This window comes from Lepidochelys kempii, chromosome 1 (assembly GCF_965140265.1).
Source record: "Lepidochelys kempii isolate rLepKem1 chromosome 1, rLepKem1.hap2, whole genome shotgun sequence".
NCBI lineage: Eukaryota > Metazoa > Chordata > Testudines > Cheloniidae > Lepidochelys > Lepidochelys kempii.
The window spans coordinates 161,581,256-161,596,530 of record NC_133256.1 but is presented as its reverse complement, the minus strand read 5'-3'; the positions used below and the strand labels follow the sequence as shown (position 1 = coordinate 161,596,530).

General features: G+C 42.4%; 1 protein-coding gene across 4 annotated transcripts in view; it reads left to right on the top strand.

Moving 5' to 3' along the window:
• Nucleotides 1-710: 710 nt before the first annotated feature.
• CHAF1B (chromatin assembly factor 1 subunit B) overlaps nt 711-15,275 on the top strand; it is a 31,232-nt gene continuing 16,667 nt past the window's right edge. The window contains exons 1-8 of one of the 4 annotated variants that reach the window (XM_073361099.1): nt 711-819; nt 1,318-1,406; nt 3,450-3,580; nt 3,959-4,091; nt 4,846-4,963; nt 6,676-6,779; nt 11,490-11,586; nt 13,757-13,835. In XM_073361099.1, coding sequence (XP_073217200.1) covers nt 3,455-3,580; nt 3,959-4,091; nt 4,846-4,963; nt 6,676-6,779; nt 11,490-11,586; nt 13,757-13,835 — 657 coding nt within the window. In that variant the 5' untranslated portion in view covers nt 711-819; nt 1,318-1,406; nt 3,450-3,454. The other 3 variants (XM_073361127.1, XM_073361119.1, XM_073361108.1) reach the window with 3 other exon arrangements.

The window sequence follows — 15,275 nt, the reverse complement described above, 5'->3', positions numbered from 1 at the left end:
CATCGACACCACCCCTACACATACGCCCTGCTCCCTCCACCCCCTCCTACATCGACACCACCCCTACACATACGCCCTGCTCCCCCCACCCCCTCCTACATCGACACCACCCCTACACATACGCCCTGCTCCCCCCACCCCCTCCTACATCGACACCACCCCTACACATACGCCCTGCTCCCTCCACCCCCTCCTACATCGACACCACCCCTACACATACGCCCTGCTCCCTCCACCCCCTCCTACATCGACACCACCCCTACACATACGCCCTGCTCCCTCCACCCCCTCCTACATCGACACCACCCCTACACATACGCCCTGCTCCCCCCACCCCCTCCTACATCGACACCACCCCTACACATACGCCCTGCTCCCCCCATCCTCCCTACACAGACCCCCTGCCCGCGCGCCCGCCCGCCTTCCTTTATGCACGCTCACACTCTGCTCCCTCCCTCCCTCCCTCCCTTATACACGCCCACCCGGCTCCCATCCCCCTCTACGCGCACACACGTGATACAGCCCCCACTTGTAGCTCTGCATCGGAGCTTGGGCCGAGGGTCTGAGCTCAGCGGGGCGCGGGGCAGGCGCGAGGCGGAACTCAGCGGCGCTGCCCAGCAGGTGGCGCTGTTGCCCCGTCATGTCCCCCGGGAACGGGTCCGCGGTGGGCGTGTCTCTTTCCTTCGACCCGGCCTACCTCGGACGCATGCGCGGTCGCTGTTAGGGGGAGCTGCGGCGCGCGCGGGAAAGGCGAGCCCCGCCTGCCGCGGCCGGACCCGCCTCCCCTGCTCCGCGCGCGCGCCAGCCAGCCAGCCTCAGGTAGGGGCGGCCGCGGGCTCGGGGCGTCCCCCCGCTCCCCGCCAGCGGCGCTACGGGCGGGAGCTGGGGCACGGGGTGCTGGGGCGGGGCGTAAGAGGAGGCGCCACCGGCGAACTGCAGGGTGCGGTGCGGCCCCGCGGTGGGATGCAGGGTGCGGCGTGTATGTGGCATGCGGAGTGTACAGAGCCCCAGCTCTCTTGAGACGGGATTTGGTGAGGGGCCGCTAATAGGCTGAATTCAGCCTTCCTGTGGCTTCCTAGTGTTTTCCGTATCCCAGTGGTGGGTTTGTGTCGCTCCAGGGTTCTCGTGTCAGGCTAATGTTTTCGCGGGGGGGAGGGTGTTGTTCAGACATGGAGTATTTTGAAGGGGGCCTCTTCATTTGCAGGGATTTGTCAGCTTGACTTGCTTCCCCTTCCTTTTAAACTTCATGCTCAGTTTGGCAGACGAGTGCATATTTTACTTGAGTTTGATTCAAACCTTTAACTATGCGTGTGACAGTTCTCCTCAGCTGAGTGCCTCAGTCTTCCTCTCTGTGGAATAGCGGTGATGTGCAAAGATCGTTGAGACCTCTGGAAGACAGCTGCTAGGTAAGTGAGCATTGTTTTGTTAGTGCTGAGGCACAGCATCTTTTCTGTGACTAACAAGCTCCTCTGTTCCTGGGAGGAATGATTTTTCTTCTGTTCTGTCTCTATTTCCCCTTTTTCTTCTATCCTTTCATCTCCCTTCCCACTCCAACATGCTAATTTTTTCTCTTCTTGGTAATTTTCCCTTCAAATGCAGATAACTTTTATGGTCCATGAGGTCTGCACTAAATAGTGAATTCTTCTTCTACTCTTCCCTCCTTGCTTTCTGTTTTTCTAGCATTACTTACTCCGAGGGGAATTCTGCACCACAGCACATGCACAGAATTTATGTCCCCCGCAGATTTCTTAGCTTCCCCGCAGAAAAAGTGACTTTCTGATGGGGAAGCAAAAGGAAGCCACTAACAATCATGCGACCCTCCCAAGCATTATGTTTCGGGTGTCCAGGGCAACCGGCAGAGAGGTAAATCACTGTGGGTTGGGACTGGGGAAGACCCAGCTGGTGGCTCCTACTCTACGCTGGGCTCAGATACTGGTTCTGGCTGGGCTCAGATGCTGGTTCTGGCTGGGCTGGGGAGGATGGGATTTCCTCTTCCCTTGAACAGCATCCAGGGTTGTTTCAGACCCACCCCCAGATTTCTCCCTTGGCTGTAGGAAGCTCTGCAAACTCTCTCCTCCTAACCCCCGTGCTTCCTGCACCCATCGCACCTCAGTTGCAGGGGGAGGGATCACTGTACAGGGAGCTGCTCCCCAATCCTCCAAACCCTGTTGCATCCAGACCCCCTCAGACCCAGACCCTCCCACCAAGCGTCACTCCCCCCCACGCACCCAGAACCCCTCCAACAAGCCCCTCTTCCCCTGCACCTGGACCACCCCAATGAGCCACCTGGACCACCCCAATGAGCCACCCGCACCCAGATCCCCACCATACCAAGTCCCAACCAGCTGCACCTAGATCCCCACCCCACTGAGCCCCATTCCTCCAGCATCTGGACATCACCACTGAGCCCCCCCACGCCATCCTGCCAAGCTCTTCCCCCCCCCCGACTCCCCTCCTGCTGAGCTCCAACTATCTTCACCTTGACCCCCTCTGCAGAGTCCCATTACCGTTGCACCCAGAACCCCCCAACAAGCTTATGCATCCAGATTTCCCCCCCCGCCCCGGCCCCGCACCCAGATCCCCCACTGAGCCAACCACACCCAGATTGCCCCACACAGAACCCTCTCAACCCACACCTAGCTCCCCCCATACTAAGATCCTCCACACTTGGATCCTGCCTTGCTGAGCTTGCCTGCTCACACCTGGTGCACCTGTCACAGAGGGACAGGGTCCTGGGGTGTTTCTGGTGCAGACCCAGCCTTTGTGCTGTGTTAGGGTTGGGTGCAGGCTCGCTGCTGAGTCTGTGTCCTGGGGGAAAGTGGCATAGTGATCTCCCACCTTGTTCAGCTAGTGGCTTGTGTTCCCCAGTGCCATGCTGGAGATGCCACATTTATTTGACAAATAAGATTTGCAGAATTTTAAAATATTGCGGAGAATTTTTATTTTTTTAGCACGGAATTTTTAATTTTTTGGTGCAGAATGCCCTCAGGAGTAATTACTCTTGCTGCTTCGACAGCGCTTGTGACTCAAACACCAATCTATGCAATGATTTGTGCTGCAGTCAGAGCAGGGAGTAGAGGGATCAGAGCAGCATGAAGAATTCAACCATATTGAGGTCTGGGGATGGGAAAAATGACATGCCCACAGAAAATGTACCCAGACGCTATTCCAGCACAATTACCTCTGTCATTGTAATACGATTTCCAGTAACAGAGTAGAGAGCCATGGCTTAGTAACCTTTTCAGAGAATGTTCTTATAGAAAACTTTAGTTATTATAAACCATAGTTACTTAAAACAACTTTCCTTAGACGTAGTAATCTTTTGTGCTTTACTATAATGTTTTACATATTATTTCTGTGGTGCTTGTGGACACCGTATTGTTAACTCTGATTATAATTTTTGTCATAATAAATGCAAAATATCTAATACTTGCCATGTTTTTCTTTAGAAAGAATGAAGGTCATCACTTGTGAAATAGCATGGCACAACAAAGAGCCGGTGTATAGCTTAGACTTCCAACACGGAACGGATGGGAAAATCAATCGACTGGCCTCCGCAGGAGTAGACACAGCTGTTCGTGTGAGTTCCAAACTTTCCCGGATTTTAGTGTGTGCAGAATAACTACCAAGGAATTTAATTTTACTTTAAAATTTCACCTTCTTCTGGTTTTCCATGGGCTACCAGTGAGTGTCTCAGATGAACAGTTATGTGAAAGTGGGGCATGAGCTCTGTCAGTTTGAGTTTAGTCTTCAAATTCTGGCTAATCTGCTTCTTCCTAATTTCATCTAGTTTGGGTAGAATTTTGAAATTTTTGAGTGACTGTACTTTTCCTGCCTCCTTGTAAAATATATAAGTAACTGAACTGAAGAAAATGGTGCAAACTAATTACATAACTGAAAATAGATCAATTTTCAGGTGTAGAAGCCAATTTACTACCTGTAATACTTTTAAAACTAGATATGGAAAGTGGAAAAAGGACCAGATGGGAAAGCAATTGTGGAATTCTTGTCCAATCTAGCTCGCCATACCAAAGCAGTGAATGTTGTGCGTTTCTCTCCCAGTGGTGAGATTTTAGCATCAGGAGGAGATGGTGAGTAACATTATAATAAAGACCGATATAAAGAAGATACATACATCTCATATAAAAATGAGCACAGAAAGTGTCTATCTTTGGGTTTGTATTAACCGCTGCCCTCCCTATCACCATAATTCGTGAGTGCCCCACAAACCCTAATGAATGTATTCCTCCAGCCTCCTTGTGAGATAGGGAAGTATTTTCTGTGTTTTACAGATGTGAAAGAATTATTCCTATTTTATGGATGTGGCTTTGAGCAGCTTGCCCAATATCAAAAAGGGACTCCGTGGCAGAGTTGGAAATTAAATCCATCTGCCGAGTCCTGGACCAGTGCTTTATCCTCAGGACCAAAGGGATTGGATAGCTCTCTATTGGGTTCGACACACACATGTAATATTTTAAGAGAAGATTTCCAAAGGCACAAAGGGCAGTTAGGTACCCTTTGAAAGTCAGTCGAAAGTTGGGAAGCTGACACTGACTTGGACCTTTGGAAATTTCCTTCTTAATCAGATTGTTTAATGAAAAAGGCTAGATCAACATAAATCGAAACTAACATATACATTTGTTTCCTGTTTCTACGTAATAAAGGTAATGGTGGGGAAAAAAGCATTTCTAGGTCAATCACCTAAAAAAATCTCCAAGGCTTGTCTAAGTATTTTTGCTGGTTGACTTTCACATTACATGTAACATAATAGCAGGATAAGGCCAATATAATAATTCATTATCAAAAAAACAGAAACATTTATCAACAAATCAAATTATTCCACAGATGCTGTGATTTTATTGTGGAAATTGAATGATAACAAAGAACCAGAACCAATAGCATTTCAAGATGAAGATGAAGCTCAGCTGAACAAAGAGAATTGGACAGTAATTAAAACTTTAAGGTAATTTAATTTGGGCTTTTGGAGAGTTTTCTTCATTCCATGATGCTCCTTATGTCTGGAACAGCCTTCCACTCAACATAAGCAAATCCTCTTCACAGTTTTTGCAAAACTCACCTGCTCCATAGTGTATTCCTGTTATGCTTCTGCCCCCATTTAGTATCAGTCCGTGCTGGTGTTCTGTACCAGTCTGTTTCCCCAGTCTTTCAAGATTTTTAAGGCAGAAGATCTGACACCTGTGGCATAGCTCTCTGCACCTACTTATATGATCATTTACTTCAAAAGCTCTGTCTTTGTCCCCTTTTGCACAGGGACAGTTTAAGAAAACAGACATTTTTAGCACTGAATTTATAGTGAACATAATTTAATAATGAATATTAAACAAAAAAGTGCCAAAAGCTAAAATGATTCATGCCTGTTTGCTAAATGTCAGTCCCAGCCAAATTTTTTAAACTAGTTTTTAGAGTTGTTGAAAAGTTTTATTCCAGCTGTCTGGAAATATTATTTGCAAATTACAATAATTAAAAAAAAAAGTAAAGGTGACAATTGTATTATGTATTCATACAATAAAAAAGTCTTTATTTCACATTATATATGATGCTTATTAGAATGTACGTGTATTCACAGTTAAAATAGTTCATTTATCTAAGTGAAATGAGTCATGGGTTCAGTCCCGTTCCTACTGGGCAAGACATCAGAGCACCACTACCACAGTGGGAACTGAATGGCAGCCTGTTGTCACTCTCCGTGGAGAAGCAAAGGAATGAAAGGCTGTGGAAACTGAAATCACCTTTTGTCCCTTTGTGGGACAATATGTGGAATGCTATCCCCTGTTTGAGCAGCATCTGTGGATAAAGAGCACTTTGGTCTCCAGGTTCTCTCAGTTAAATTCATTAGTAATTTACACTGTTTTACCAAAAAAAAAAAAAAAAAATCTAGTCTCAATACCTGATAAACCTGAATAGGTACAAAGTGTGTATAGTATAAAATATGCCTTTAAAAATGCTTGTATAATTTCCATTCAAGACTGAAACAGCTTCCAAGATAAGTTAATTAGAATTAATTTCTCTAAAAAAAATTGGAATTTTTAAAAATGGGAATGTAACATGTATTTTATCATTCGGGTAGTCACACTGTGGTGTAAATCTACAAAATAATGCTAGTGATTCTTACCATTTTTTAAACTTATTTTTTGTGGAGATTCTCCTAACTTGGACTTGATATCAGAAGACATTCGTTCAAATGCAATATGAACTAAACTTAGATTTGGAGATTTGATATGCAAACGTTTTATTGAACATTTCTTGTGAAAAAATTTATCTGTAAAGGAAAGTTTTCTGAAAAAGTGACCTTTCTTGTATTTATATAATTTATTAGTACATGAACAATTGTGTGTTGTTTATATTGCACACAATCCTGGGGATGTTCATTTTTTCACATCTTTAATTATACATCATTGGAAGTCATTTGTGAATTCAGCGTTTTTATTTCTTTGAAAGATGCAGTGTTATACATAGGTTAGCAGGGGGTGTGTCACTCCTACTAGCAGGAATATATATTGTTTAAAAATAAAAAGCAGTGGCTGGCCATCTCATTATTGCAATACTTGGTAGCCTTTGGTCATAGGCTTTTAACATTTAAAAAAAATCTGACTGTGTTTCTTCATAACTCTTGTTCTTGCTATAACGATCACAATTTACTCCCCTGGATTCCAGAGGCCACTTAGAAGATGTGTATGATATTTGCTGGACCCCTGATGGAAACTGCATGGCATCTGCATCAGTAGATAACACAGCTATAATGTGGGATGTCAATAAAGGTAATTGCTAAATTTCTAATTTATCTTTGTCGCATCCATCCTGAGATAAGTAGAATTGCTTAATGCTTAATAACTGAAAGCATCTTTTTTTTTTTTTTTTTAAGACAATATGGTCAAATTATTTCCTGACTTTGTGAGGAATATCTCTTAGTCTGGGAGCGTGATGTAGTGAAATCTTATTTTGTGGACAGGTTAGAGACAAAAGGGTCAGGGAGGGGTCATTTGATTCACACAATCTACAGAATCATAGTTTCCATGGTGTCTCACTCTGTGACATGCCGCGGGGACTCAGCACCCTCCCAGCTCCCGGTCCACCAGTGGCTGGAAATTTTGATAATACAGTGTTGTCAGGGATAGGACGAGTTGGGTATCTTTTGAAAGCCCTTTCTCCCACAACCACAACGGTACCAAACATGACAAATCTTGACCAATTATATAGATGTATATTTGAGAATGTTCAAAAATATACATTAACACAGAGATTCATTGCTTACATAAAAAAGACATTAATCTTTGGTAATTTTAGGGAAGCTAGCCTTGACACATAGGCCTGAAAACATTTAATCATCAGTTATCGTCAATGTTGTCTCCATCTAGGGCACCACTGCTAGACATGTCGCACTGATTCTCGTCTGCACTGCACTCATACATCTCTAAAAAGCAGACAAATGTTTGCTGGGTGGTGAGCATCTGGTCTTTGCACTTGTGAGCATTTGATTAGCAGAAGGATTGATTCTGGAGTGCGTGGCATTTCACATACACTGGTGTGATCAGTCCATCATCCAAGACCCATCCATGCCCAAAAGGGAGGATAGTTTTGGATGTGCTTGATCGTCCCAGAGCCATTCCATTGCTTGATAATTTGCCCCTCTTGATAGCAGGTATAAATGCACCTCTTGTCAGTGGCAATTTTTCTGTTTTTCTACTTCTTGGAAAACATCCGTCAACATAGCTCTGTAAGTGTCTTTAATATTGGTCTACAAATAGTAAACTTGGCATATGAATGCCTCCAGTGTATTTATGACCTCATCAGTGATTGTCTCAGCCATTCCAAGCACCTTCAAAGGGTGGATAGAGTCTTAGGAAGGTGAATCAAATGCCTTCTAGTAAGATAATTTGGTCTTCCAGTAGTGTCCCATCCTGGCAGTGTGGTGGCATTTAATGGTCTGAGTGGTAGGAACACATCTCTGAGGAATATACAGCAATTCTGTTCCCTAGCAGCGGGCACAAAAACAGAATGTTGCGGAAGTTTTGGTTAGCATCTCAAAACACTAGCTCATGTGTGTCTTGTGCACACCTTTCACTGTGACATTGTTGCCGGCACCCAGTGCCAGAGGCAAACAACAGCAAGGTTCGTTGCCCAGTGTGCGTCAACCAATAATTACAACGGGGTGGAGAAACAGAAAAGTTTATTTGCAGCTGCAAAGAAGGTACAGGGAGAATAGAATTTTAAATTTTGTATATAGAGCAGGAAGTTACACAGGCTTTTGTACATATTTTTAGCATATTTATTTAATAGCAAGCTGCCCTAAGTATTTATATAGCTGGCCAATTTAGTTATCAGCTAGTTTTTTTGTTTTTTGTATTATTTGTTAAACTATGCATAAAGCTGCTTTATTTAGCATTGTTTTTTTATATTTGCCTTGTTTGGCCTTGTTTAGTTTTAGGCGGTTTGACTTTGCAACATATTGTTGCAGATTTTTAGCATAACTGCTGTGAGCGTCTCCAGGCGGGGGGGCTTTATTGACATTTGTGGTCGTTTATTTTTTTGAGTTACCTAGTGGCCATGCCGAGTGTTTTTAACAACTTTTTTTTTTTTTTAGAACATTTAACATGGCTTTGAGTTTTTTTATTTGGGCTATTTATTTTTTTACAATAGGATTTTGCATAAGCACTTTGTGATAGTCTTGAAGAGAATGACATATTAACTTTTGCAAAAGAGTTTTGACATATAATACTGCACAGCATAATACCATTAATATAAGCAATACAGGAAAGAGAAGTTTTCATAACAGGCTAAATAAACTACCAAGCCAAAACGACAAACCCCAGCCTGAAAACAAGGTTTGCAAGCAATCGCTTTCGGGGGCAGTATAGGCAACCTGTGCTTTGGCTCGGGCATGGGCCTTAGCCTGTACCATTTTTTTATAGATTGCTATTATAATAGCAAACATTGGGGCCCGACGAGGGCACAAACCCCTCCTTGGGATGCCAAGAGATAGTCCAAAGCCAGCCTGTTTTGGAGGGAAAAGGTTTTGAGCTGCTGTACCTTTTTATTTAATGTTTTTATTGCTAATTTTAAATTATTAATTGAGTTTTTTAACTTTAAGGCAACTTTTTAAAGTACCATTTGCAGCTTTACAGTATAGCGGCTTATGCATGCCATGGCTGGCCCGGTAAACAGTGGCGCTATTCCCAGTACAGAGCACCCTACAAGCTTCTTGGTTGTGAGGGGATTTTTTATATTGCCTTTTAATGCTGTAGTCAGTTGCCGCAGGGTTTCTTTTTTTTGTGACTTAACAGAGGTATTTCGGGCATTTTTAATTTTTTTTTTTTGGCAGTGTGGCAGTTATTGACAGATGAGGAACTTCATGAGCTATATAACAGCTACCTGTCCAGTTGGCTGGCAGCACCTTATAAGCCTTTTGGCCACATACAAAATAGTGATGCTGTAGGGCCCAGTAAGGACTGTTTTTTAAGGCGATTTTTGGGATATTTAAGGCTGCTTTGGCTGCTTTTTTAAACAGTTTATATGCCCCTAAGGGGGCATTCTATTTTTTTTGATTGGGTATAAATGGGGGTGTTTTTAATTGTACTGTTTAAATTACATTTGCCATAGGGACCACTACAAACCCACCATTGGCTTGCTACATTGGAGATATTAACTGGACGGCAAGTTATATTTTTAAATTTTTTTTTTTTTTTGGTAAGATTATTTGTAAGAGTTTTTTTAAAAGGGGAAGAACCATTACACCCACACTGCTGACTTCCTCTTTTGGTTTTTATTTAATATTTATTAGCTTATTGTGTAATAACACAGGAGCTTTTTTTTTTTACAGGATGCCCATAGTGATTAGATTGGTTTCGGGTAAAACACAATACTCCCTGAGTGAGTACTGCAACTGAATACTCCTGGTTTTGATAGGTGGCTTGCTGTAAAGAGGTCTTGTTTCAGAACATCGAGTCCGTTCTTTTTTGTTTTTTGGTGGTGGCTAATTTTGCTAGGGTCAGGGGCAGCATGTCAAGGGGCATTCCCGTTTTGGGGGGCAGTGGAGTTGGAGCACATACCCAGCAATCAGTCTGGTTTGTTAAAGTAGCAACATGGTGCGCAAGCGAAACAAAGGAGTTATGCTCCCGATATGCACAGTTTGGAAATAATAATACAGAGAATAACAATGTTACCCAATTAATTATTATTAGAGTATTTTTAACCCAGGGTCTCCAGTACCTGGGTGGGCCCATTTTAGCGTTAAGGTGCTCGCTATTTGTGTGTTTTAAACAGTAGCTTTAGCCCGAGATCGTCACTAGATGAGGAGTCAGCAGGTTGGACGGCCCACTGTTCTGCTGACGAGGGGGCGGGTACTGCCTTCAGACGAGAGCGATGGATCCAGTTTTTGTGTCCCTTGATATTTGTCGCTGTATGGGAGATCAGCAGGACGGTATAGGGTCCTTTGTACTTTTTCTGGAGAGGCTTGTTTTTCCAGGTGCGAACAAGCACGGAGTCACCGGGCTGTAAGGAGTGGACAGGAGAGTCCAAGGGGAGAGGCTGGGAATCCTTGGTATACCTGTGAAGAGACAAGAGAACAGCAGACAGGGAACACATATACTGAGACAAAAACCATTACCCAACTTTTATTCCCCTGATAGAGCCAGGGTGCCATTCATAGGCCATGCCCTTTTAAGCATAATTTTAAAGGGACTGAGCCCTAATGTACCCTTTGGGAGAATGCGGATACGGAGTAGGACGAGGGGCAAAGCATCAGGCCATCGCAGTGAGGCTTCTTGGCACAGTTTTGAGAGATGCCGTTTAAGGGTGTGATTGGTCCGCTCCACTACCCCGCTGGTTTGCGGTCTCCAGGGCATATGGAGTTTCCAGGGGATATGTAAGGCATGTGAGATAATTTTAGTGTCAGCCTCCTCGTGAGAATGATTAAGAAACTTCACTGAACAGTGAGAGGCAGCAGCTTCATTATGCCATGTGATGACAAAATTCTTCGAGCACCTCTTCTCATGCTGGAGTGTTTTTCCTGCACAGTTGTCCTCCATGCAAGTGTGAGACAGTAGCTTCTTCATTGTGACACTGGCGATGTTCATGGAGTCAGTGTGTCGGACAGGTGTAATACTCTGGAATCTTTTCTTGCAATATTTTTAATTGATTCCTCTGCATATATGTTAAGCATGAGTGTCAATGGTGCCACCGTCTGCAGTGTAACTTTGGGGGGGGGGGGGGGACTCGCAGCCCCTCATGCCTCCCAGCACCAGGTATCCTGGTTGGTGGAAGGTTTTGTGGGTTGAGTTTATATCATTAGAAAGCCTTTTCTCCCACTACCATCATTGTAAGACACTTTACAAGAAAGTTATCTATTTAAGTGTAAAAATATATATGACTTTACATTCTGAAATACTTGGCCTTGTTTTATTTCTGAAATGAAAAGTGTTTTATGAAATAGAAATTGAGTTTTGGAATTTAGAAATTATTTGCATTTTCAGGGCAAAAAGTTTCAATTTTTAATGAGCACAAGAGTTATGTACAAGGAATAACATGGGATCCTGTAGGCCAGTACATTGCAACCCTTAGCTGTGATAGGTGAGTTATTGTTTTAAGTGTTTCCTATTACTATTCTTTGTTGCATGTTAATTAAGTCAAGAAAAGAACTGAATGCTTTTCACTTCACAACTACCAATATCTGGAAATGTGAGTTTTAATTGCTGTTCACATTGGTCCTTCAAAGGGAACTGCAAAAGGTAAAGTGAGAATTGGAGTTAATTCCAAATTTATTTCTGTGTTGAATGCCATCCAAGGCCTTAAAAGGAACATTCAACAAAGAAATAATTTTAATTAAATTTTTAAACAAATTATCCTCCACTGGGCATTTTTGAATCACTGAAGATACCAGAAGTTTCATTTTTCTGGGCTGAATGTCCCTCTTTTCATCCCACCCCATACCCCAACCCTCAGCAGCCTGGTTAGTAAGGTCATTTGGCAAACAAATCTGTGTTTAACACAGTTTTTTTTTCATTTTAACTTTGCAGCTCACCTTAAATTGTTTGGGGATACGCATCCTATTTTGATAGACTTCACAACTGGCTAATAAACCTCTGGGAGAGTGATCCCTGATTTGAGATTTCATTAGTACCAAAGTGTTCTGAATCTCTGTAATGCAGAAAAATAGCATATTAATGGGCTATCTTCATAGAACATAGAAATTACATGAGCGTTGTTTAGCTAGTGCCTTAGTTTAGTTGATCTTCAGTACCTTTTTATCACCAATTACCCCTTTAATTATATTTATCCCTTTGTCTCTATTGTGTGTTGAAGACAAAAAGATGGATACATGTTAACCTACATCTTTTATGGTTTTATTCTCTCTATGGGCTGGAGGTATAAAGTGATGCCCTTTTAATAAATCCCCTCCCCCTTCATCTTCCTCTTTCCTTTTATCTTCCCTCACCCTCTTCCTCTCCTCTAGATTACTAGCCTCGATTCCAGAGGTGTAACAAGTAATAGCAGGATGAAATTAAGAAACAGAAAACAGTCTGGATACGTCTGGAAAGACTTCATAATGATGAGGGTTCTATTATAGAGGATACTGATCTCACTTGGAGCAGATCCTGCAAGTGGCTCAGAGAAAGGACAAGTAGAAAGACCTGATAGTCCTTTTGAATCAACATGGGATAAACATGATCTTTGGATGTTTCTCTAAAAAAAACTATTGGCTGTGAAATAGTAAAGTGACAATTTAAATTATCTTTAGACTTCAGAGTTCACACCCTGAAAAACATGAATTCTGTTCACACTTCTCCCGTGCAGATTTAGGAAGATAATCTTGCACAGGCCTGCATTCAATTCACGTTGTAAGGAAACTGCAACAATAATGTCTAGAAATGATTTATTTTGTCAGTGAAAGTTCATGTTTTGTAGGAACTGATGGGAGTCACCAGGGAAGTCCCAGGAAGTTGTTCAGGTCTTTTCCACTTCAGTCTGAGCCCTGATTTTTCCTCAAGGGCACATACACACATGTCACAGATATGCTTCTGTGAATAAATCAACAAAGCTCCGTGTTCCCTGCAGCTCTTCTTGTGGCTCTGCAAATACCAGAGGATCGTGTGTCCTTTGCTTGCAATGCTCACAAAATAGTGCAGAGGTGTGTAGGCTCCATGCTGCTGTCAGAGATGGTGGACAGCAGAGAGAGTCACGCAGGTGCATGGAATTTTTTTAAAAGACATGAAAATTATGGGATAGAGATGGCATGGGAGTGGAGAAAGTTGCATGATGGGAACTTGACCCTACAGTCCTAATCACCCCCGCACAACTCGTTTCTGCCCCATCATGCACTGCCAAAACTTCCCAAAACTTAGTGTGCTAGTCAGTGGCAAGTTGCACATCATGATGCTCCTCACCGCACTGAAACAAGCACTCCTGGTGAATGTGCGCAGCGCCGATGCAGGGAGCTCAGCATGCCCATACGCAGGCAATATGCTAACTGTGGTGGCTTTATGCTGACATAACTTGGGGCAGCAAAAAGTTGTAGGGTAAAGATGCCCTTAGTGGTTATTTGTTAATGTCCTGTCCTATAATATTTAGTAGTAGTAATCTCCTATGCTTTATAGGAAGTCCTTTTGTCACATAACTGTCAAACGGATCCAGAACATTCTGATTGAAAAGGAAGGTGCTGTAACTCTGTATGAAATAGACAAGGATATTGCTCAATGTGGAAGGTACCTGTTTGTGGGTAACGATATTCTCCATTATGTAGGGTGCTGCGGGTGTACAGTACACAGACTAAGCGTGTAGCGTTCAATGTTACCAAGATGCCATCAGGAGCTGAAGGCGAGGTAAACTGTTCTAATACCAACAATGTTGTGAGATAACCATTGTTATGTTTTTTACAAGGGCTGCTCTCTTTGAAAGTGAAATTTGGAAAAAACTATTCAGTTTTAGAAATAATTTACTTGTACATCAGATATTTTTGCATTTGTCTTTTCATTTATTGCTATATGAATGTGTGGAATAGAAGATGTTTCCTCCTATTGTTTTCTCTGACTTTAGTTTACTGTGGAAGTGACTATCACGGATAACATTGTCATCTAGTGATTGCCTCTTGCAAGTTCATCTGCTCCTCCAATTTAGCAAATTAACAATGCTAATGCCTTTGAGTAAAGTTCAAGGGGTGAGAAGCAAAAAATAGTCTGTACACAGAGAATTTCTTTTAAATGGAATAATTTCAAAGATATCTGTCAGGCAGCAGCTCTTAAGCTTATTAATAGTTATAATTAGGGCTGTCGACTGATTGCAGTTAGCTCACGCAATTAACTCAAATTAATTGCGATTAAAAAAATTAATCACTGTTTTAATTGCACTGTTAAGCAATTGAATACCAAGTGAAATTTATTAAATATTTTGGATGTTTTTCTATGTTTTCAAATGTATTGATTTCAGTTACAACACAGAACACAGTGTACAGTGCTCGCTTTATATTATTGTTTTTGATTAGTATTTGCACTGTAAAAATTATAAACAAAATAAATAGTATTTTTCAGTTCACCTCATATACGTACTGTAGTGTAATCTCTTTATCGTGAAAGAGTTTAAGTTTACAAATGTAGGTATTTGTTTTGTTTTTGAGTGCAGTTATGAAAAATGTAAAACTTCAAGCCTACAAGTCCACTCAGTCCTACTTCTTGTTCAGCCAATTGTAAAGACAAAGAAGTTTGTTTACATTTACTGGGCATAATGCTGCCTGCTTATTATTTACAATGTCACCTGAAAGTGAGAACAGGCATTCACATGGCACTTTTGTAGCCGGGATTACGAGGTATTTATCAAGCCCTGGCTGGGATGATTTAACTGGGAATTGGTCCTGCTTTGAGCAGGGGGTTGGACTAGATGACCTTCTGGGGTCCCTTCCAACCCTGATATTCTATGATTCTATGATTCTATGTGCCAGAGATGCTAAACATTCGTATGCCCCTTCATGCTTCGGCCACCATTCCAGAGGATATGATTCCATGCTGATTGATACTCATTTAAAAAAAAAAATAATAAGCGTTCATTAAATTTGTGACTGAACTCTTTGGAGGAGAATTGTATGTCCCCTGCTCTCTTTTACCTGCATTCTGTCATATATTTAATGTTACAACAGTCTAGAATGATGACCCACTGACTGCACTTTCACTTCAGATTTGACAAAACTGAAAGGAGGTATCTATGTGACATTTCTAAAGATAGCTATGGCATTTGACTCAAGGTTTAAAAATCTATGCCTTCCAAATAAG